Source organism: Rhodotorula paludigena, assembly GCF_050403205.1.
Source record: "Rhodotorula paludigena JCM10292 DNA, Rt_paludigena_JCM10292v1_ctg46, whole genome shotgun sequence".
Taxonomy (NCBI): domain Eukaryota; kingdom Fungi; phylum Basidiomycota; class Microbotryomycetes; order Sporidiobolales; family Sporidiobolaceae; genus Rhodotorula; species Rhodotorula paludigena.
The window spans coordinates 101,638-123,429 of record NW_027481412.1 but is presented as its reverse complement, the minus strand read 5'-3'; the positions used below and the strand labels follow the sequence as shown (position 1 = coordinate 123,429).

General features: G+C 63.8%; 9 protein-coding genes across 9 annotated transcripts; 5 read left to right on the top strand and 4 right to left on the bottom strand.

Annotated features, from left to right (window-relative positions):
* Positions 1-149: 149 nt before the first annotated feature.
* Positions 150-2,553, top strand: JCM10292_007309 (uncharacterized protein; the record flags this gene model as incomplete). Its single annotated transcript, XM_076651164.1, has 2 exons — positions 150-876; positions 947-2,553. The coding sequence occupies 2 exons, from the start codon at positions 150-152 to the stop codon at positions 2,551-2,553; spliced, it is 2,334 nt and encodes a 777-aa protein (XP_076503319.1).
* A 1,148-nt stretch (positions 2,554-3,701) lies between these two features.
* TOP1 (DNA topoisomerase 1) lies at positions 3,702-7,269 on the bottom strand (the record flags this gene model as incomplete). The annotated part of the gene is made up of 10 exons (XM_076651163.1): positions 3,702-3,818; positions 3,910-3,950; positions 4,125-4,536; positions 4,611-4,850; positions 4,913-5,251; positions 5,321-5,551; positions 5,615-5,872; positions 5,937-6,079; positions 6,146-7,058; positions 7,198-7,269. 10 exons carry the CDS (start codon positions 7,267-7,269, stop codon positions 3,702-3,704), a joined length of 2,766 nt encoding a protein of 921 aa, XP_076503318.1.
* Positions 7,270-7,799: 530 nt separating this feature from the next.
* JCM10292_007307 (NADH dehydrogenase [ubiquinone] 1 beta subcomplex subunit 3) lies at positions 7,800-8,417 on the top strand (the record flags this gene model as incomplete). The annotated part of the gene is made up of 5 exons (XM_076651162.1): positions 7,800-7,848; positions 7,972-7,995; positions 8,068-8,099; positions 8,173-8,198; positions 8,309-8,417. 5 exons carry the CDS (start codon positions 7,800-7,802, stop codon positions 8,415-8,417), a joined length of 240 nt encoding a protein of 79 aa, XP_076503317.1.
* A 431-nt stretch (positions 8,418-8,848) lies between these two features.
* On the top strand, positions 8,849-12,502 carry JCM10292_007306 (uncharacterized protein; the record flags this gene model as incomplete). Its single annotated transcript, XM_076651161.1, has 9 exons — positions 8,849-8,944; positions 9,147-9,268; positions 9,330-9,421; positions 9,479-9,517; positions 9,569-10,559; positions 10,618-10,850; positions 10,908-11,378; positions 11,439-11,835; positions 11,896-12,502. The coding sequence occupies 9 exons, from the start codon at positions 8,849-8,851 to the stop codon at positions 12,500-12,502; spliced, it is 3,048 nt and encodes a 1,015-aa protein (XP_076503316.1).
* Positions 12,503-12,648: 146 nt separating this feature from the next.
* JCM10292_007305 (EI24 domain-containing protein) lies at positions 12,649-13,854 on the bottom strand (the record flags this gene model as incomplete). Its single annotated transcript, XM_076651160.1, has 5 exons — positions 12,649-12,838; positions 12,908-12,997; positions 13,054-13,378; positions 13,488-13,648; positions 13,718-13,854. 5 exons carry the CDS (start codon positions 13,852-13,854, stop codon positions 12,649-12,651), a joined length of 903 nt encoding a protein of 300 aa, XP_076503315.1.
* A 371-nt stretch (positions 13,855-14,225) lies between these two features.
* On the top strand, positions 14,226-14,916 carry AHP1 (thioredoxin peroxidase AHP1; the record flags this gene model as incomplete). The annotated part of the gene is made up of 3 exons (XM_076651159.1): positions 14,226-14,294; positions 14,406-14,712; positions 14,780-14,916. 3 exons carry the CDS (start codon positions 14,226-14,228, stop codon positions 14,914-14,916), a joined length of 513 nt encoding a protein of 170 aa, XP_076503314.1.
* A 224-nt stretch (positions 14,917-15,140) lies between these two features.
* JCM10292_007303 (uncharacterized protein) lies at positions 15,141-16,204 on the bottom strand (the record flags this gene model as incomplete). Its single annotated transcript, XM_076651158.1, has 3 exons — positions 15,141-15,871; positions 15,933-16,046; positions 16,108-16,204. 3 exons carry the CDS (start codon positions 16,202-16,204, stop codon positions 15,141-15,143), a joined length of 942 nt encoding a protein of 313 aa, XP_076503313.1.
* Positions 16,205-17,186: 982 nt separating this feature from the next.
* Positions 17,187-18,353, top strand: JCM10292_007302 (inositol polyphosphate kinase family protein; the record flags this gene model as incomplete). Its single annotated transcript, XM_076651157.1, has 3 exons — positions 17,187-17,450; positions 17,531-17,704; positions 17,766-18,353. 3 exons carry the CDS (start codon positions 17,187-17,189, stop codon positions 18,351-18,353), a joined length of 1,026 nt encoding a protein of 341 aa, XP_076503312.1.
* A 283-nt stretch (positions 18,354-18,636) lies between these two features.
* Positions 18,637-20,725, bottom strand: JCM10292_007301 (VTT domain-containing protein; the record flags this gene model as incomplete). The annotated part of the gene is made up of 9 exons (XM_076651156.1): positions 18,637-19,369; positions 19,438-19,450; positions 19,511-19,665; positions 19,776-19,871; positions 19,954-20,019; positions 20,080-20,129; positions 20,216-20,399; positions 20,459-20,534; positions 20,596-20,725. The coding sequence occupies 9 exons, from the start codon at positions 20,723-20,725 to the stop codon at positions 18,637-18,639; spliced, it is 1,503 nt and encodes a 500-aa protein (XP_076503311.1).
* Positions 20,726-21,792: the final 1,067 nt, after the last annotated feature.

The window sequence follows — 21,792 nt, the reverse complement described above, 5'->3', positions numbered from 1 at the left end:
GCTGCCTACGAGCGCTGAAACGCTCGCCGGAAGCCCGCCCTCGCCTGGTCAGAGCTCGTGCGTTGTTCGTCTGCCTGCTCTCGCGATCGGCTCTCCGGCGGCGCCCCCAGCTGCGCTGACGCCTATCGCTTCGGCCAGACGAACAGCAGATGTCGCTCGAGCCACAGGCGACGGCCAAGAATCTTCTGGCACGAGCGTGGCACGACCTGGCTGACGGCACGAGCGAACCTCCGGTTCTGATTCCCTGCGACGACATCCTGCGATACTGCAGCTACATTGCCGACGAGACGCACTATAGCGCGCAGTACAAGGAGCAAGTTCTCCGCTCGATCGCACGCGAGCTGCAGCTGCCGCCTCCGCCGCCGCTGCCCGCCGGGAAGGCGCCGCACCCTCTGCCCCCGAGCGGTCTCGCACGCGACGCGCAGCTTCCCGTCGAGATCGGCAAGCGGTATCCGAGCGCTGCTGCACCACTCGAGGCGCGCGCCCCCGAGTCGCAATTCCCCATCCCGCGCTCGGCCGGACTTGCGCCTCCTGCTCTTCAACGGCGATTCGAGTTCTTCCTCACGTCAGCAAGCCGCACACACTCGCTGCGAGCGAGGAGTCGCCCTATCGATATCGCCAAGATCAAGCGGGCACACAAGCAGCGTCGTAAGACTCTCGCTCAGAAGGTTGGCCCAGGCCGCATGTACGAGCGCCCGAGCTGGCGGGCGCCGAACAAGTACGACATGCTGTACGGCAGGGTGTCTTCCAGCATTGGCGTTGAGCAGGCCGAGCGCCCCGTTCCGCTTGGCGAGGTCGACGTGATCCTCTTGACAACATTTCCAGTTGGCGCTGGCGGGAGCAGCATCCTCGAACACGAGAAGTCACGCTCTGGCTGTAAGTTCTTTCCATACACTTGACGCAGCTCTGAGACTGCAATGCTGACTTGGCTGCATGAGTCTTGCAGTCTTCCGCCTCGCTTCAACCGCCGAGAAGATCCGCATCTTGCAGCAGGAGGCGTTGCCAACTGTCTCCGATCGCTTACTCTGGCTAGACTCAAATCCAGCTCCGAGGCCTGCTGGCGAGGGCACCAAGGCAAGCGACAAGGCGCAGAAGCTCGCCTTCGACCTGACTGCCAACCTGCTCGACGAGATCCCGGCACCTTTCATCTTTGTCACGCAGGCAGCCAATCGCTTCTGGATTGTCCAGACCCTCGTACCGAGCCACGCGAGAAACGACACGCCTACCGTCACGCTGCAGTCGTTCCAAGACGACGCATCTCTCTGGGATCGCTTCTGGTACTGGCAGCGCAACGAGCTCGAGCCGGCACCGACCAACTATCATCCAACGAGCGCACTTGAGGCAACGCTCTACTGCCATCAGAATCTGCTCGAGACCTCGGACCAGCTCCCAAAATCACCGCTCTCCCTCTTCATCCGCCGACACCGCGGCAAGAACGACCGCCTTCTCCTCTTCAGCTTACACCCCTGCAATCTTAACCCTTTCCAGTACCCTTACGCCCAGTTTCGAGCTGCTTGTGACTCCATCGAGCGCGTCTGCTTCACTATCGAGTGTCTCCAGGCCTCCTCAACCGCTTGCTCGCCACCCGAACCTTCGCTCGTGCAGCTGTTTGATGAAGCAGCCTTCGGCGTCTACCTCAGCTCGAGCGCGTACGGAGGAGGGACAATTGCAAACCTGCGGGCGCTCCGCCGCATCGAGATCACCAATCAGCAGTCTCTCGACCACGAGCTCTCGACCGCTCTCCGCGGACTCGCCGCAACGCTACTCATGCGCAGCAGCAGCCCAAGCGCAATTAGAAGCTACGTCCCGCATCGCTCGCGCACCGCACCGCCCAGCATCATTGGCGACGTGCTGTCGTACCTCGCGTCGATCCGCCTGCCGCAGCTCGCTCGTTACGAGCTTGCCGCTGAGCGCGGCGAGATCTCGGACGGCGACTGGCGATACGAGGCACTACTCGACGCTCGCGCTGACCCGCGATGGCGTGAGAAGCTTGAGTCGCTGGGCGTACCGCCCGTCGCCTTCTTCGGCGGATACCAGTTCCGCCGTGGCCAGGAACTCTCTGCACCGGCTTTCGCTCGCGGCACAGCGTCGCAGGAGCAACGAGTTCGACACGCTCTTGCGCGAGCCCGCGAGGGCGCTCTCCTCTTCTTCTCGCTGCACTTTCGAGCGAGCGATGCAGAGGAGGAGGAGGACGATGACGACGACGAGTTCCCGCACGCGTTACTCCGCGGTCGACTCGGCTCACCGTCGAACACGACCTTTGAAGTGCGTCTCGGTCGCGCAGGAGGCACGGTGCGCGCAGGCACGGGGGCCAAGCCGTGCGACAACTGCAGCGAGGCCCGCATGCCCGCTTGCGCCGTCCTCTATGACGAGGCGGTCATTGCAGGTCTGCTCGGCGACTACTTCACCTCCGACGAGATCAACGTCAACCTCGACCGGTGGCAGGCGGCGCTCGAGACGGAACCGCCAAGGAAGGGGAAGGTCCTCGACCGGAGCGGCCTGTGCGAGCAGCTCGACCGGGCTCGCGAGGGACTGGCCGACGAGGTCTTGTAGACGCAATAGTGTACATTGTTTCGGCACCTTCCTGGGCCAAGGCAGACGCCGAGAGGGAGCGCGAGCTTGCCGCGGCGATGATCCCTCTTCGCTTTCGCTTCAAGAGTCTGCCTTGTTCCCTTGAATTTGCGGCTTGCAAAAGGCTTGGGTTGCTCTACATCACAGTCGGCCTGCAGTACTGGCTGCATCTGCTCATGTGATGGTGTAGCAACTGTCGCTTACTCAGTAACGGGCCAAGCGCTCAAGTGAAATATAGATGTTTGAAGGGCAAGCGACCTCCAACGAAGGCCGCGTGGCCCAGTGGCAAGGCGCTTCTCTCCGGTACGACTGGACGTCCGTGGACGCAGGAAGAAATCGTGGGTTCGATCCCCACCGTGGTCGTTTCTTTTTCTCCTTTTGCCGCTCGAGGGCCGATCGTCCGGCCGTCAAGCTGCGTCCGCAGGTGCTCCCAGTCAGAGCCGAGTACAGTGAGCAGACTGCAAAGCGCTCGCATGGACCACCCTCGACGGCAGGACGCAAGTCGGAACTGCAGTTGGAATGGCAATGTCGGCAACGTGCGCGTCCATACCTCTGAATGCGAGATCCGTGGCGCGCTCCGACTGTCACTCGGCTTACTGAGAGATCAATAGCAGAGCGGTGCGCAATCATTAAGGTGCCGCTCAACGATCAAGAGAAGCTCCAGAGGTGCTCCTCCCGCTCCCTGCCCTCTTCTGCTCGGTTCTTGTAGGCCGTTTAGTGAGACAAATGAAGAAGCTTGAGACTGCGCCGCTGAGCACCCTGCCAGAAGGGCAAGGCCCCAGACCGTAGGGCGGGCTTTTGACCGGCAAGGCAGTCTGAACGGCACCATCGGGCTCGATGGCCGATTTCTCTGCATTGGGGAAGACACAGAGCACGGCCCCACACCCAGCTTCCATGCGAGCGCCAGAGCCCCGTATAACGGTCTCGAAAAGAACCCGGCCCTTCTCGCGAGGTCAAGGCGCTGGACAAGTTGCTGTTGCAAGCTAAGCTGGGCAAAAGACAGGAAAGGACACTGGAACGACGTGCGTCTGCTGACAGACGAGGGGAGTATGCGGTACAAGGCGAGGCGGGGCAAGGCGAGGCGGTGAGGCAAAGCGGGAAGAGCGCGAGGGCAGGCGAGGGACGACGGGCTACCACTCGAAGTCGGCCTCGACGTGGGTCGCCCATTGGAACTTCTCGAGGAGCGTCTTGGTGAGCACCTTGTTGAGCGGGACGTCGTTGGCCTTGCACCATGCGACCGAGATGCGCTGCAGGTGCGAAGGAGAGCGGAAGAGCGGACGGGATTCAAGTCAGCACTCGGGGTCATTACCAGAATGTCACTTTGATGAGGGTACTCACGGGATCTATATAATTAATCTTGGAGGTCCCGAGCGAGATCTCTGGAATTCGGAAGACGATGGAGGGGAGGGAGGTTGCGAAGCAAGGAAGGCGGTTCGGACGGCGGCGGCGACGACGAAGTCGGCAGTGCAGGTGACGGAAGCGACGAGAGAAGGTAGGAGGAGTACGTCAGCATCAACGAGCAGTCGAAGGAAGCAAGCGAAGGGAAGACGCACCCTTGCCCTCGTCCTTGTCGGTCGCGTTCGTCTTGGCGACCTTGATGCGGTCGTCCATCTTCTGCAGGTTGGCGTAGAGCTTGTCCTCGCCGAGCTTGGTGTCCTCGTACCCGCTCTTGCGGTCCCGGCGGATCTGCTTCTCGAGGTCGTCGGCCGCCTTGAGGCGCTCGTCGAGCTCCTTCTGCGCAAGCGGCTTCTCACCCTCGGTCGCGCGCTTCTGGTTCTCCTTGTCAAACTTCTTGCGGATCTTCTCGCGCTCAAGGTCAACGAGCGCCGCCTCGTGCTCGACGATCCAGTCGTCGTCGAGGTCCGACTCGTCGTCGCCGTACTCCTCCTTGTACTTCTTGGGCTTGTCGGCGACGGCGAACAGCTGCTTGCGGAGCTTCATGCGCTGGTACTTGAGGGCGCGGATCTGATCGAGCGAGCGCGCGAGCGAAAGGGTCAGCGCGACACCGCGAAGAGACGTGTGAAGCGGAGGATGCGCACCTTGTCGGTAAGCTTCTCCATCGCAGCCATGTGACCCTTCGAGACGGAGCGCTGGTGGTTGCACAGTACGGCGACGAGGCGGTTGGCGCGGTTGTAAGCGAGGAGCTTGTCGGCGAGCGGGACGTCCTTCGGCGTGTCCTTGAGCTGCTGCGCGAACGTCCACGACGCGTTGTATGTACGGAAGACCTTGGCGGTGAGGCCGTCCATGTACGACGTGAGGTATTTGTTCACGACTTGCGTCTGTGTGGGCGAGCGGACGTCAGCGTTCTGAGCGGGACGAGAGCGGCAGACGGAGATCCTACGCTGAGGCGGTCAAAGAGCAAGTCGCCGACCGTCTTGGGCTCCTTCTTGAAGATCTTGAGGTTCTTGAAGACCTGCTCATCGACCTCGACCTCGTTGACGTAGCGGATCGAGTCCTTGCCGAGGAAGTCGAAGGTGACCTTGTTGGGCGGCGTGAGCGTGACGTGCTCGAAGCGCAGCGAGCAGCACCCGACCGTGTCCGCCTCGTCCTCGCCCTTCTCGTTACCCGCACGCAGCGCGAAGCGGTCGATAAGGTAGATCGCGACGGCGCGCTGGCGGGTCGCCATCTCCTTCGACTTGAGGTCGGCGGTGTAGTCGGCGCGGATGCGGTCGACGTGCTCCTGCGGTCACCGTCGTGTCAGCATGCGGATGTTGAAGAGACAGAGCAAGGGGACAAGCGGGGGGCAGACCTTCAGGGCCCTCGCCTTCTCGAACTTCTTGAGGTCGCTCTGGCCCTTGAGCGACGATCCGGCGGCGAGGAAGACGTATTTGACGTTACCGTTGATGTTCTCTTTCCACGTCGCGAGCCAGGTGACCTTGTCGTCGTGGACGACCGATTTCCACTTGTGGCCCTTGGGGGGCTGCGGGACGGGGACGCCTTTGCCGATATTGATGGTGATCTGCTCGGGACGCACGCGCGTCTTTGGGACCGTAACGTGAGCGCGTGCTTACGCGAGACAGTGGGAGGAGACACAGAGACGCACCTTGAGCATGCCCGTCTTCGGGTGCTCACCGCGACCCCTGAACAACCCAGGCGGCTCAATGCGGAAGTTGCCCACTTTCTCCTTCCTCCCATCCAGGAGACAGGTCTTGTACTTCTCCTCGAACTCATCCTTCTCTGCCTTGGCCGCCTTCTTCTGGGCGGCCGTCATCCCCTTCTTCTTCGCCTTCTCCGCCTCAAGGTAGGCAAAGATGGGAGTAAAGTCGCACTTGTCATAATCCTTGATCTTGGTGCCGTCGAGCTGCAGATGGGCGATCGAATCAGTGGTGTGTCCGACACGGGAGCAGCGGCGGGACGCAGCGTACAGGAGGGTGCTCCTTGAGGACCTTCTGCCAGTCGTTGAAGAAGTTCTGGACGAAAGTCTTGTTCTTGACGTAGTCCGTCTCGAGGATCGCTGCGAAGAAGCTGGCGACCTCCTCGGCCTCGGGCGGAAGGGCGACGGGCTTGCCTGCGGGCGCGGGGTCGCTTGTCAGTCACGGAGGTCGGGACGTAAACGTGGGAGACGACCGCGCACCGTTGTACTTCATCTGGACTCCGTGCGGCTCGTACTCGGGCGGGAAGAGGACGCCGCTGTGCTCGAGCGTGCGCCACTTCTGCTCGCCGTCCTGCTGATTCTCCCACCACTTGTAGGTCTCGTCGCCGCTCCCCTCGGCGCCCTCCTCATCCTCCTCCTTCTTCGCCTTGCCCTTGCCCTTGCTCGCCGACGCAGCCTTGGTGGAGGAAGGCGCCGGCGAGGCAGAGCCCTCGGCATCGTCCTCCTCCTTCTTGACCCTGCGGGCCGCAGGCGCCTTCTTCGCCGGCGCGGGCTTGGCTTTCGCCTTGCCCTTGCCGGACGACGAAGCGGCCTTCTTCGGCTTCCGCTTCGGCGCGTCCGACCCGCTCGAGTAGTCGTCCTCGCCGTCGTCGGCGTCGGAGAGCGGCGAGTCGTCTTCGTCCGACTCCTCCTTCATGCTCTTGCGGCTCGTCGAAGCGCGCGGACCGCGCTTGGCAGCAGCCGTGGTCTTGGCGAGGGGCTTCTCGTCCTCGGACGAGCTCGCCGAAGCGCCCTTCTTGGCCTTGCCGTTGCCGTTGGCAGCGGCCTTCTTCGGCTTGGCCGGCGCCTTCTTCGCGAGCGGCTCGTCGTCCGAGCTGTCGCCGCCGGCCGCACCGGCGACGGGCGCAGGCGAGGGCTCGCCCGTGGTGTGGGCGACACCGGCGGCGCCCTGCTTCGCGACGGCGGCGAGAGGCATGTCATCGTCGGAGTCGTCCGAGTCGCCCGTCGTGAAGACGGCGAGCTGCTTGGCCTTGGGGTCGAGGGCGACGGCGGTGGCATCGTTCATGACGGTGTCGACCTGCCCGCTCGGGGCGTCGCCGTTGGGGACGGCCACGGCCGAGGCGGCAACGGGAGAGTCGGCGGCAGCGGCATCCTCGGGCTTGACGCGCTTGATCTGCGGAAGTGGCCAGACGAGGTCAGTGCTACAGTTCCGATCCTTCAACACGCTCGGCTGGTCCGCCCGAGGCAGAGCGGCGAACGAGCCGAGGCGGTCGAGACGCGTTGACGCGCAGAGAAGAGCCGAGAGAGCGCACAAGGGGCTGGTCGTCGTCCGACTCGTCCGAGTCCTGCTGGATGACGCGCTTCTTGTAGGGCTTTGCGCTCATGGCGGCGATACGGCGCGGGGGAGCGCGGCACAGGAGGGAGAAGCGACGACTTAGAGCGTCGCGCGGCGGCGGGCAAGCTTGGTGATTGGCGGAGCGCGCAAGAGAGAGGGGGAACACGGAGAGCACTGGTCGGGCTCGGAGAAGGGGCCAGGCGGCTGACGATCTGCTGTGACTGATCCCGACTGCGACCTGTGAGCGGGTTGCCTCGTAGATGTGCAGCGAAGAAGGCGAGTAAACTCCGGGGAGGAACGCGGCGCGACTTTCGCAAGTGCTCGACTCGAACAAAGAGCCGAGCCTGCCCGGGCGCATAAACCGAAGGACAGACAGTCTCAAAGCCGGAGTGTTCAGGCGAGTCCCTCAGGAGTAAGAGAGGGCGAATGGGCTGAGGAAGCGGGAGAAAGAGCGCGAGCGACGGGGACAAGCGAAATACGACAGGGGGCCAGGGGAAAGATCCACTCTCGCTGTCGCCCCCACAGGAAGCGGCCAGTCTGCAGACGAGTACCTACCCATTTGTGAAGCACTTGTAGTCGATGCGATTCGCACGCGCGCACTTTGACGACGTTCGCGGGAGGTGTCGAGGTGCGCCTCAGCCAAGTCGCAGCGTGCCCTCAGTCGCCGCGCCCACCACACACGAGTGAGTTGCACAGAGGTAGTCAGGACTGTCAGCAACAGCCCATTGATCGCTCTCACACCCGCAAACAGTGCCCGCGCAGCCGCTGTACCGAGGCACGCCCGCTTCATCGCTCCGCCCCTGGCCGCCCTCTGCAGCCCGCTGACTTTCGACATTCGCTCCTGCAGACCCCTGGGCGAAGCGCGAGGCCTGGCGCAAGGTCAGTCGCTTGCCCCGCCTGCACCCGGGTGACCGAGCGACCGATGCTGACTGCTGCTCCCCGACTCTCACAGGGCGGCATCTTCTCGAACCGGGCAATGTGCGTGCAGCTTGCGAGACAGCGCGCCAACCACCCTCGAGCAGCTCATGGGGCGCTCGCGGCCTGTGTACTGGGCACGCGTGCTCACCACGGTTCCTTTCCTCACGCAGGTTCCGCAACCTCTTCCCCGGGTTCGGCATCGCTGTCGTCGCCTTCACCGCCTACGTCGCGTACGACGAGACCGTCAACGCCACCAAGAAGTCGGCCAGCCACCACTAGACGCCCGCAAATCCCCGCGCCTCGCCTTGTCGTCAGCCGGTAGAAGCCTCGTCGTTCCCCTCTCGTCGTCTTCGCATGGTGTCTTTCTCCTGAGCGCAGCCCGCTCCCCTTCAGGCCGCTCGTTGTAACGTTCTTCTTTTGTGCTCTGCCTCTGCCCGTATGGAGGATCTGGGGAGAGCGGTTCCGTGTCCCGTCCGCTGCGCACTCTCGCATGTCTCGCATCTGCGGGCAGGATCGCCGCGTCTTCTTTGCGACTAGCTACTTCAACGTAAGCTTGCAAGGTGGACCCAGAGCTGCAGGGAGCGACTTTGTTGAGGGCGGCACTGCGGCCCGCTGCGCTTTCCGAGCGGCTGCTGCCCCGCGTTTTCTCTGCGCTCGCGCAAACGCACCCGTCGCTTGTCTCCTTCGACGCTCGAATCTGCCCAGGAGCAATGGCAGGGGACGCACAGGGCTCTTCGGCCGAGCCGTACCTGCAGCAGGCGCAGACCGTCGTTGTGCGCGAGAAGGCAAAGCGAGGGAGCCGGGCGGTGCGTTTCTTGCCAAATCCCGCTCCGTAGCTCATGTTGGGAGGACGGAAGCAGTGCAGGCGGGACAGGGGACCGCTGCTCGTGCCCCAGCGCCGATGATAGGCTCTCAGGATGCACCCGTCGCTGACATCGCGACTGGTCTGCCTTGACTTCCCCTCCTTCATCACACCGCTTGTGTCGTCTGCGCCCGTCTGGAGCACAGTGCGTCGCATGTCGGCGACTCAAGAAGACATGCGAAGGCGGAGGGCCGCCGTGCACGAGGTGCAAAGCCTCGGGGACCGAATGTCGCTTCGACCGCCCAGCTTCCAACGTTGTTGAGGATGCGTGTGTTGCTCTGTGTCTCATCTGCCTGCTCGAGTTTGCTGCTGACATTGAGGTTGTGCAGCGGGCTGACTCGCTTGTCGGCGATCGAGGCGGCGCTGTCTACGAACGAGCGCAGGATGGACAGCGTCGTACAGCAGATTGGCGAGATCTCCAGTAAGCACATCCCACATGATTTGTACGCTCACCTGACTGACAGTACGAAAACCACAGACGTCCTCACCGACGTACTCTCCCGACTGAAGCACCTAGGTCCCGCTGCGCCTGCACCCGCCGCTATCCCATTCTCCTCGTCCGCTGCAGGTCCTTCGACTTCGCATCTCTCTCCAGGGTCAAACCCTGACCCGTCGAATTATGCGCCGACGTACGGCCTCTCTCAAGCGCCCGGCGCTGCCGGGTCCGCCGCCTTCGCGCCACTCGCCGGCCCTTCATCCGCCTCACTGCCCTCTGCGCCGCTCGCGCCCGCAAGTTTCCCGCCCTTCTCCGCGCCGCCTCTGCGCCGCCCCTCGCTCGGCCCGTCCTCCTCGTCGGCCGGGAACTCGCCGCAGCTCGTCCCGCCGTACCCGCCTCACGACCCGGGCGCAGCCTCGTCGCCCGCAGCAGGAGGATCTGCGGGCGCGGGCGTCTCGCCCGGCTCGGCGGGCCCGCACGCGTCGAGCTTCGCGGGCATCCGCGCCGGGTCGTACCCGTCTGCGTCGGGGCTCGATGCGCTCGCGAGCCTCGCGTCGCGCTCGTCTCAGCACAACCACAGCCCCCAGCGTGCGACGGGTGAGGCTGAGCGCGGCGACGTGCATCGGTTTGCGAGCAGACTGAGGCAGCCGATCAGTGCGCTGGCGGATGCAGTGGCGCAGCTCGGAGGCGGGAGTGGGAGCGGAAGTGAGGAGGGCGACGACGAGAACGGCGAGGAAGGCGCGCGAGGAGAGAGGGGGAGAGGAGCGCGAGAGGGAATGGAGCGCGAGGAAGAGGAGGAGGGGAAGGTGCGGTTCGGAAGCGCCGGGCCGGGCGAGGCGGGCGAGCGAGGAAATGGAGACGGGAGAGCGGGGAAGGGCCCGCTGCATGGCAGCAGCAATGGCGCCGGCGTATCCGCCAGCAAGAAGCGCCCCGAGTCGAAGGACCGGCGGGACGGCGCTCTCGGCGGTACGCCTGATGGGTCGAGGGGAGGAGGGTCGCCTCCGAGGAAGAGGAGCAGGCTCCATGTCGGGACGCACGGCGGGTTGATTCCCTCGCCCGAGCAGTTCGACCTTGTCGCAAAAGGGCTGATTGGTGACCAGGAGGCACGGGGCCTCGTCCTGCTGTGCGCGCCTTTCGCTCTGACCGATGGTCCACTTCGAGCTGACACCTTCCTCGATCAGGTGGCACAAGGAATGCCAGCCGTTTTGCGCCGTCATCGACGAAGGCTACGATACCTACGAGTCGCTGCGCCGTCGAAGCCCCTTCCTCTTCAACGTCATCCTCTACACCGCGCTACGCATGTCGGAGCGCAACAACCCGCCGTCGAAGCAGCTCATCGCCGCGGCCGAGGAGACGAGGCGATTCGCGCGCGACTCGGTCTTCATGAACGACCCGCAGCTCGAGGTCGTGCAGGGTACGCTTGATGGTCCTGCTCCAGTTGACAAGGTGAACTGACATGTTTCACCCGCAGCGATGCTCGTCATGGCCTGCTACCACCAGGAACCGTACATCCTCTCCGGCATGTCGCTTCGCCTCGCGCTTTCGGCCCGCATGGAGACGTGCATCGAGCAGCTCGAGGCGCACGGATGGCACAAGACGGACGAGAAGGCGCGGCGCCTGACGGCGCAGATCCGCACGTGGATCTACGCGACCCAGATCGAGATGCAGCACGCGCGCAACATGGGTCGCATGTGCCTTCTCGACGAGCGCGACATGGCTGAGCTCATTGCCAAGGCCGACCGCGCCCTCTCGCTCCCGTTCCTCCTCAAGTCCGACTTTCGCCACATCGGCAACTTGCGCCTCAGCGCCATCCTGCGCCAGATCATGCAGGACACGGCAACGATGGCGCAGCACGACCCTTCATTTGCGGAGCAGATCGCCTATGTGAACGAGAAGAAGCAGCTCCTGCAAGACTGGTACTCGCATTACGACGGCCTCATCGGTGCGTTGCGTCTGTGTATGCCCTTTCCCCGCCATTGCTGATCCTCCAAGCTATGTGAAGCCTCTTGGGAACCATCGACGCTCGCCTGGCCGCGCAAGTCGCACTACCGCATGTGGCACGACGCACAGCTCACCCTGATCGTCAGCGTCTTCCGGCAAAAGCTTCTCGACCGCCCCGCGACGGCGTCGTACGAGCTCACGCAGATCGTGCAGGACGCGTTGTCGCATGCGCGCGTGTGCCTCCAGTCGGTACTCGGGTCGCCCGTCTACCGCAGCGGGACAAGGTGGTCCGGGTACCTCCTCCGCGTCGACATGACCTTCGCCGCCATATTTCAGCTCAAGTCGGCAGCGGCGTGGCCAAACCTCGTCGACCGGGAAGAGGTGGCGAAAGACGTTGCACTGCTGGCCGACCTTCTCGCAGGCGTCGCCGGCTCGCTAAAGTACTCGGCTATGCTACGGTGAGTTCAGCCCTGCCCTCACCATGCGAGCACGTATATCTGACTCGCCGCGACCTGCAGTGCCGCACGCGAGCAGTTCCTGAACCGCACCGCGCCCGCACCCTCCGCACCTGCCACTCCTTCCGCCTTTGCTGCCCCTGACGGCACCACGCCAACTACCGGCAACTCTCCTACGGCCGCGATGGCGCGGACCGCAACTTCTGCCCCGTCGATGCGCAACCTCCTCGGCCCGCCTGTTCAGTCGACCTCGACAACGCCGCTCCCTCTGTCCAATTTCGCTCCTAGTCTCCCGCCTGGCTCGGCCTTCCCCTCTCCTTCAGGCTTCACGCCCGTTTCGACGGCCGTGCCATTCACGTACGCACCTGCGTACACCGGTGCAGGGTCGTACGCGCCGATGCACGCACCTGCAGCGGTCGCTGCGGGAGGGTACGACCCCTCGACAACGGCGACGGGCGGGTTCGGGAGCGTGCCCGGCTTCAGCCCGGGTGGCATGCCCGGGCTCCCTGGTGCAGCAGGTGTCGGCATCGGTACGGGAGGAACGGCGGCGCTCATGCCTGGCGAGCTCGAGTTCGACTGGTCCCTCGCGATTCCGCCGAGCTTGTTTGACGACTCGTTCTTGGCTGGGCACGACTGGACGGCAACGGCGAACTGGCTAGATGGGCTGTAGACGTGGTGCAGCGCGTTATTGCCGTGCCTCTCCTCTCCTGACGTTCGCGCGAGCTTCGAGAGGAAAGGTGGAAATGCAGAGCACGTCAAGTCGACGAGATTACGGTTGTACAGCGTCTTTGCCATTCACACGTTTCTTAACTCACCTCACAGCTCAACGTGGCCCACTCCGACATCGACGTTCTCGTCCTTGCCGCCGAGCTCGCCGCCCTTGCTGCCACCCTGGCTCTTCTTCTCGAGGTCCGCGGCCCACAGTGCAGCACCCGCAGCAGACGTGAAGGAGGTCGCGGGGCCGAAGAGCGGAATGAGGCCGAGGAGGAGCGAGGCGGCACCGAAGCTGGCGCGTGCGAAAGAGGGAGCAGGGTTAGACCGGACTCGCAAGTCACTCGCCTGTGGTGAAACGCACGAAGTGTAGGCCGCCGAGCGCTGCTCGACAAACTGCTGCTTGGCCTTCTTGTCCATCTTCTTGAGCTGGAAGTAGCGGTCGTGCGCGGCCCTGCAGATTGCGTCTCATGAGTTCGCAGTCCAGGCAAGAAAGGTCGGCCGACTCACGGTCCAGCCTTGCGCCCGTTCAGCAGGAGGAAGATGGCGGTGCCGACACCCGGGATCAGGTTGAGCGGCAGGGTGACAAAGTAGCGCACGACGCCCTGCATCGAGAACTTGCTCGCAACGGGGCTCAGGAGGCTCTTGCCGAGCTCGACGGACCCGCCGCGCTTGTTGAGAGCACGGCCCTGCTCCACGAGCGCCGAGTGGCCCTTCTGGACGAGGACTGCGTCGAAGATGCGCTCTGAGACGGCGGGCGACAGGAAGGTGCGGTGGAGGAAGAGGATGATGAAGTAGCTCTCGGCGAGCACGAGCGGGATGGCGGCGATCAAGGCTGTCAGGATGATTCGTCAATGCTTTGCTGACTCCTGAGCGGCGTACATGCCCGGTTTCTGGCTGGATGCGAGGGACTTTGCATGCGCGTCCGAGGAGGTGGGACGCACAGAGGGGTCCGAGGATGACGGTGAGAACGGCAGCCTGCGGCAGGTACGCGAAGGTCGCCATGACGGAGAGCGTGACGAGACTGATGCTGAGGCTGCGGATGATGAGCGGCTTGAGGGACTCGAGGAGTTTGGGGTGCTTGGCAAAGTAGACGACGCCGTAGCTGCCGGGCGGACGGGGCGAGCTGGTCAGTCTGATAGAAGGCAGAGTAGCTTCTGTCAAGGCCACGCACATCGGGTAGAGGTAGGCGGTCGACTTGACGGCGTCGGCGCCGAGCGACCCGATCGCTTTCGCGTCGTCCTTTGCGTACGCGAGACCCTTGTCGAGTTCGCGCTGGATGCGTGAGGGCTTGCCAGTGTCGGAAGGCATGCTGCTTCTGTGCTCGAGTGTTGTGCAGGAGGACAAGCGGAGAGGAAGACGGTGCGGCGGAGAATGACGACCTTCGCAACGCGGTGATCGCACTCCGAGACACTTTCTGCTCAGGGGAGGCCCAAGTGCGTCCGACCGGCGAGAGCGTTCGGCTGACAATAACGCGCTCTCTCCTCCCCTCCGCCCACACGCACCCGTGAGTCTGTTGAACCTTCGTTCCAGCTGTTGATCGCACCGCACTGACCGACGATCACACCCACAACAGCCCACCGTCTTCCTGTCCGTCTCTGCCTGCATGCCCCGCTCCACCTCATCCCGCGTGCTGACCAAACCCGCACGGCTCTTCGCCTACCCTGAAATAGACCTACATCATGACCATCGCAGTTGGCGACACCATCCCCGACGCCGAGCTCGGCTACGTCCCTTACTCGCCGGAGCTTGTGCGTTCACCCCCACCCACCCTCCGGCTCCGTGGCATGCCGAGCCGTCGCTTGCTCCAGAGGGAGCCACGCCGCTCGATCGGTACAGCTCGCTGACGACGCACCTTGCAGGACGACCCCATCGTCTGCGGCCTCCCCGGCAAGATCAAGACGCACGCCGACTGGAAGGGCAAGAAGATCGTCCTCTTCGGCATCCCCGGCTCGTTCACCAAGACTTGCTCGGAGAACCACCTCCCGCCGTACGTCACGTCCTACGACCAGTTCAAGGGCAAGGGCGTCGACGGCATCTACTGCATCGCCACGAACGACCTCTTTGTCCAGTCGGCGTTTGGCCGCGTGCACAAGACGGGCGACAAGGTCGTCTGCATTGCCGACCCCGCCATGGCCTTCCTCAAGCCCGCCGGTCTCACCCAGGACCGTGCGTCCATCGTCCTTCGGATTGTTCCCGGAGAACTCCTAGCTAATGGACGTTGACGCGGCCACAGTCTCGCACGTCGGCTTCGGCGAGCGTGCCAAGCGCTTCGCCCTCATCATCGACGACCTCAAGGTCACGTACGTCGGCGAGGAGACCGGCCCCGGCGTTGGTCCCTCGGGCGCCGAGGCTGTCCTTGCCAAGCTCTGAGCCGCTCTTTAGCATACGCAACGGGTCGACGCAGTAGGATTGAGGCGGTCAAAAGCAGTACGAAATTGAACTTGTCTATTTCCGTAACCATTCCGGATTGCCAGGGCCAATCATATTTGCGGCAGCGGCAGAGAGGCAGCGACCAAACAGCGACAGATTCGCATTGTCGGCTGGGTTCCGCTTGCATCTCGCAGTAAATCTCGACAAGGTCTGCTTGCACGACGCTATCGCCGCTCGGCCTCGCGCAACCGCTGCTGCTCCGCCAACCGCGCGCCCACCGTCTCGAGCTCCTCTCGTTCCCGCCTCGCCCGGTCCATCTCGTCCTCGACGCCCCTCAGCCGCTCCTCGAGCTTGCGCTCGTACGCCTCGGGGTCGAGCTTCTTGACGGGGCTGAGCGCGCTCGCCTTGCGCCCGAGCCAGCTCCACCCCTCGCCGATCAGCCGGTCCGACCGCTCCGAGAAGGTCTCGCGCCCCGGATCCGACGGCGCGAGCGACGGCGTCGTCGCCGAGCGGTGCGTCAGGTCCGTGAGATACGCAGACGGCGGCGGGGTGCTCGCCCCTGCCGCCGCATCCGGCGTCACAGCGATTGCAGAAGGTCCCGCCGCGGCGGGCTCGCCCAGCAGGCCCGCCTCGGCCCGCTTTGCCCGCGCACGCTCCTCACCCCACACGAGGAGCTTGATGCGCACGACGTCGGCCTCGTTGACGATCCCCTGCAACACCGAGCAGCCGAGCGCGAGTGTCAGCCCGGCGCGGGCGTGCAGGCCGGCGGCGGAGGCGGGGCGCTGGAAGTACGAGAAGGCGGTGCCGGCTACGAGGGCGGAGAGAGAGGTCGGTAGGAGGTTGGCCGTATGCGGGGAGGGTGGAGGGGGAGCGGGAGAGCCGGGAGAGGGAGGGAGGGGCGAAGGGTGGAGCGAGAAGTGCGTGAGGACGGGGATGAGGGCGTACTCTCGGATGCCTGTGGGTCGCACAAGTCAGTCAGCATTGAGAACAGGCCGCAGAAATGGCGCAGAACGCACTGAAGAAAGTGAAAGAGAAGGCAGAGGTGCGGAGGGCGGTGCTGAAGGCGGCGGGGATCGCAGGCTGATTCCGTGCGACACCCGATGCGGCTCCCACAGCAGCTCCTAGTCCGGCTGTCGAATTCTCATACTCGTCAGCGCCTCCAGGGGAGAGCGAGACCAGAAAGAAGCGCACTGGCAGCGACGGTGCCGTAGACGACGTTGAGGGGCGCGGTCCGCAGGGTGTGGTCGAGCAGCGTCTGTGGCTGCTGTGCAGGCACTTTCTGAGCCATCTTGGCTTGGTCAGGCGGCGAGGCAGAGCGTGGCGACTCGACAACCGCTTGCCTTGCTCTTTCGCTCCGACCATGTCGATGGCGACGCGGCAACCGGCTCTTCCGGTCGCTGAGAGAGCTTCCGAGATTCGTGAATTCTTCTGGCTTGCTGTCGCGCCTTTGCCTGCATTCTCCTGCGCCGCTGGCGTCGTCTCCAATCTTCATCTCCACTTCTTTCGAGCCCACTTTTAGGACCCGCCCAAGTCACGGGCTCTGCTGTGCTTGTCTGTATGCACGACTGCAGTGTTCTACAACCATCCAGGGAAGTCTTGAGGTTACCGTGCAAAATGCTGCCCGTTTCCGCAGCTTCGCCTTGCCTTCATGGACGGGTTTGTGCTGTCTTGTCCGCTTACCCGCTCCTCCGCCGGCCTTCCCGGTTTGTAATGGCCGAAAAATTGGGGCGAGGATTGGCTGCGACACCTGCCTTATGCTGTGTACCGGGCTGCCCTCTAGCCGCCGCACGATCCAGCGCTACGGTCCAACCTCGCTGCGTGTACCGCATCTGCCTCGTAATTGTCTCCTGACTCCGCACTGTGCATCCAGCATGCGCCCCGTCTCGAAACATGCAGGCCGGGTGAAGGTGAGTGCGCCTCAATGGACGGACCCGCCGCGAGCCCTCGCCCACGGCAATTGACAGCAGATAGGCCTGTTGCGCTAGCAGCTGCGCCGGCGGGAGTCACAGGATCAGCGTCGCAAGGAGAGTGTCCAGGAGCCACTTGCATGTTGCTTCCGCATGCGCAAGGGTTTCAACCAGGCTTCCGAACGCAGTGAATCGAGAGAGCACGAAGCAGAGTGCGTCTTGTGCACGCTCTAGCTGCGATTGCCAAACAACTTACAAGCCAATTTAGAGCTCGCCGAAGTCCTCAGCACCAAGGAAGCAGGCGTGGTCAGCCCGCACGCTCCGCTCGACGCAGGTTGCCCTCCGTCGGCTCACTCCGCAGCGATGGCCTATGCTCACCAGGTCGGCGGGCACGCTGCCACCATCCTCGCGAGTCCCCTGAGCTCGAGCACGCTCATCAAGCCCGCCAGCGCGCGCGAGCTTGCCTTCTACAGCCAGCTGGGCCCCGCTCTCGACGACGGGCACTTTGTCGGCGAGTGGACTCCGGCGTTCTACGGGACGCTGCGACTGGAGGGAAAGGTTGGTGCAGAAGGCGGCATCGACAAGCTCGACACGGCTGGCGACGAGGCTGGCGAAGTTGAGCCGGAAGTGCGTTGAGTGAGGCGGTGCTGCCCTCCCTTTCTCGCTTCACCAACAGGCGAGTCGACGCTGACGCACGCTCAAGCTAGATGATCGTGCTCGAGAACCTCACCTACCGGTTTTTGCACCCGAACGTGCTCGACATCAAGCTCGGCACGCAGCTCTTTGACGAAGACGCGAGCGACGAGAAGAAAGAACGCATGCGCAAGGCAGCGGAGGCGACGACAAGCGCCGAGACGGGCGTAAGGCTCACGGGCTTTCAGGTACAGGCTCTTCCGACAATTGCGGAAAGTCCGGGAGACCGACTCTTTCGCTCTTGCGCAGGTCTGGGATGCTGCCACCCAAGCGTATGTCCCTACTGCCAAGCCCTTCGGCAAGTCACTTGAGGTCGAAGAGCTGGCACTCGGCATCGCCCGCTTCTTCTACCCGCCTCTCTCGCCACCGTCTCGCGCCGAACAAGCGACCTCGTTCTCCTCGTCTCCCGCCCCTGTACCTCGAGCTCTCCCGCTCGACCTCCTCCTCCCCGTCCTTCGCACCCTGACACGACGCCTCGACTCGCTCATTGCGCTCTGGTCCACCCTCCCACTTCGCATGCGCGGCGGCTCGCTCCTCATCGTCGTCGAAGGCGACCCTGCTGCACTCGAAGCGGCGCTCCTTCGGGCCGCTGCACCCGACAGTGAAGTAGACGACGACGGAGAGTCGGTCTCGACGACCGACGACGAGGGCAATGCGAAGGAGCACACACTGCTGCCGTTTGAGATGCGGTTGATCGACTTTGCGCACACGAGGGGCCTGCTGCCAGGCGAAGAGGGGCCAGACGAGGGCGTACTGCTCGGGCTGAGGACGACGAAGAAGCTCATCGACGACCTCGTGACGCACCTGGAGGAGAAGCAGCGGAACGGCGATGAATAGTCCCCCTCTGCCTCTCTCTTTTCCCTTCCCTCCGTCGAGTTGTTGTGTATTTTCTTCCGCAGTCAGGTCTGTATGGTGTGCAAAATGCCAGTCTGGGTCATCGCCTCGGCGAGTGCTACAAGAAGGAGAGGAGCGAGATGCGGAACACATTCAACTGAACAAGGCCGTGCGGATACGCCTTCGGGCGATACGCGGGAAGAGGAGAGGGAAGAAGGGGTTCGACCTGCGCCCCGTTCACGAGCACACAGTGACTCAAGAGAAAGTGTCCATCACGCCGCTTCGATCAACGCGTTCCATCCATCGCGCCATACTGCCCCGGACCGGCCGTCCCCCTCTGTGCCGGATGCTGCTGCTGCTGCGCCGACGAGCCCGACGGGACATAGGGGATGCCCTCCGAGAGCGGACCCTGCGGCGGCGCCTCGACACGCACGGGCCTCGGTGCGTCCGACCCGTAGGGCGGCGCTCCGTACGCCACCTCGGACTCGCTAGCGAGCGGAAGGTGCGCGTAGCTCTTGTCCGGGTCGTCCTGCTCCTGCTCCTGCCCCTGTCCAACTCCGCCACCGGCAGGGTACGGATGCTGGTATCCGAGCGTAACGACGTCCCTCACGGCGCGCCTCTCGCGCTCGTCGCGCCCCGGCCCATCCTGCCACGCGCCCGATTCGCCCGCCCCGCGCATCGCCGGACTCTTGTGGTCCCAATCGTCCTCGTCCGCGCCGTCGTCGTACTCGTCGCGAATCCCGCCGTACGTCCCGCCCGTATTCGTGCGGCGCATACCGTGCGCGCGCGAGCCGCGGTTCGAGGGCGCGAGGTACTCGTCGCGCGAACCGCCTGAGGCAACGCCCGGCGCGGGGTCGCCGGCAAAGGCGGCTTCGACGAGGGACGAGCGCCGCTTCGGCGCATACGGGTGCGACGTGGGAATGGTCGGCGCGGAGGAGTCGCCGGAGGAGAGAGGCGTCTTGGATGCGGCAGATTCTTCCATGTCCCGCAGGACCTCGGGATAGAGCTTGCGAGCGCGCCTGTGAGCCAGGGCAAGATTAGCACGGAAGCCGGACTGCAAGCACCGAGAGACGGAAGCTAGACGAACATGTAGACGATGTCTGCAGGGCCAAAGAAGGTCAGGGCGATGCAAAGAGGAAGAGGAAGGGGCAAAAACGTACAGAGCGAAACCAGGGTGGCGATACCCGTCCCGACGAGGACCGACCACGAGATAATCTTTTGGTTGCGCACCTCCTCAGGCGTGCTCGTGTCGGCGTTGACGGTGAACATGTGGCCGAGGACGACGAGCACGAGCTGTTTCGGCATCGAGACGAGTCTAGACAGGATGAGAGGTGTCAGTCGGCACAGTCGGTCATGACGACGAGCTGCAGCGTGCTCGAGCGGACGCGAACCATGAATGCAGGCGAAATAGAGCGCTTGACGCACACTGCAATCGAATAAATCCAGATCGACATGCCGACGGTCGACTGTACGGCTGTGACGACGTGACCGGGAACGGCGGAGAAGCGGATGATGATGATGCTGCGGGATGTAATCGTGCGTGAGCAACACAATCAGGAGGCTGTGTAGCGGATAGCTAGGAAAGAGGCAAAGCGCAACGCACATCCAAATGCCGCCGTTGCGCATCAAGCGCGCAATGCAGGCATAGAAGATACTGCTCTGCTCGATTCTGCGGTTCGAAGGTTATCAGCCGCCAATCCACAAGACACAAACACTGCAGATGACGAACTTGACGGCGTAGCCAGTGAAGAAATACTTGAAGAGCCAGAAGCAGAGGATCTGGATCAAGGAACGACTTTAGCGGCTTCTTCGCGCCGTGCGCCGGCCGGAGCAGTGTTCGAGCAACGATGAGGGTGCATACGTACCTCTCCGATGAATGTGCCAGCGGCGGCAAGGCCAAAGCCGATCCACATGCCCCAGATGAGTCCGACGACGAGGAGGACGATTTCGTGACCTCCAAGCGGCGGGATCGACAGGATGATGAGCACGACGATAGGGATGACCCAGGACCACTTGTTGTCGGCGATGGCATCCTTGTGCGGCTCAAACCTGCGGGCGACGGAGCGTGAGCGAGGTGGGGAGGGCCAGGGCCGCAGCAAGAGGCGCACTTTTCGACGATCCAGTCGCGGTAAATGGAGAGTAGGATGATGCAGACGGTCAAGATGATGGTGACGAGCCACCAGACTGCGATACAGCGTATCGGTCAGCGATGCAGTGAGGACAGAGACGACGACCGGGTACGCACTCCAGTACTTGCGGGCGAACGCCTTGCGCGCCGACTTTTTCCAATCGTGCGTGCGGGCAAAGTGCCAGATCTCGATGCCTGCCTCCTTGGCCTCGGCCCACTCGTTCCTGCACCACCGGCGCAGGCCCATGCTCGTCTTGGTCGGCGAGAGGCGGGACGGTCTGGGGCGACGAGGTGGGGACGGCAGCGGGAAGCGGCGAAACAAGCTAGGCAGCGAGTGTGACTCTGCAGCACTCTCGACAGCAACTTGAGCGCGAGTCTCGGCGAGAGCAGCGACTGCGAGGAGGACGACGAGCGGGACGAGGCGGTGCGGGCGCTGCGGGGGGACGCTCTCTCCGTCGCCTCGCTCTGCAGGGTTGCGAACAGCTGCACGGGCTATGTGATAGCATTACGAGGTGATCGGCAGTGCTTTGACAATCCACACTGCGATACCAAATCTCGGATGCTCCGACGGCGGGACCGCCCACACTCAGCTGCTTGGTCGCGCTCGACAGTGGCAGGCCACGCCACTGCATGTAGAAGTGCAACGGACTCGCCGGTCAACCCTGGAACGCGTCGGGAGTGAGCCGCTGCTGAGCGCGTCGCGAACAGACGCGGTGGTCGAGCCAGCAGCCACCGCGCGCGAGGGCGACGGCAGACAGGCAGTGGCAGACGCTGAGAGAGCTCAACCGGTCAAGGGAAGCCCTCAGACAGCCCGTGCAGCGAGAGCGGGCGGTGTGGGCCTCGCTGAACGACCAAGTCGCTCGGACGAAGACGGCTTCTCCCGCTCACCGCATCCGCACGTTCCGGGTGAAGGCCAGGCTAGAGGGACCAGGAGCACCGCAGCGTGCCTGCCCGCGACCCACTCGAGCTCCGCCCGGCCAGAGTCGCTCCTCTCCGCCGCCGCGCTCCGTCCCCTTCGCTCGTCCAGCGTCCAGCGTCTCTTGTCGCCTCGACACGGCCACAGGGCAGGCTAGAGCTCGGTTCATCGACACAGGCAGCTTCTTGGCTGCGCAGTGTAAGTGTCTCCTCGGCCGTCAGAAGCGAGTTTGCCCATCGAAGGGGCTCGAGGTGCGCAGGGAGGGGGAGGCCACAGCAGCGAGCACCGCTTGCCGGGACAGGACGACGGGACGCACAAGCTGACAGGAGACACTTGGCACTATACGAGCCTGCACCGCTGTTTCGGACGCATGCTGACACCTCGCTCCGCTCGACCCC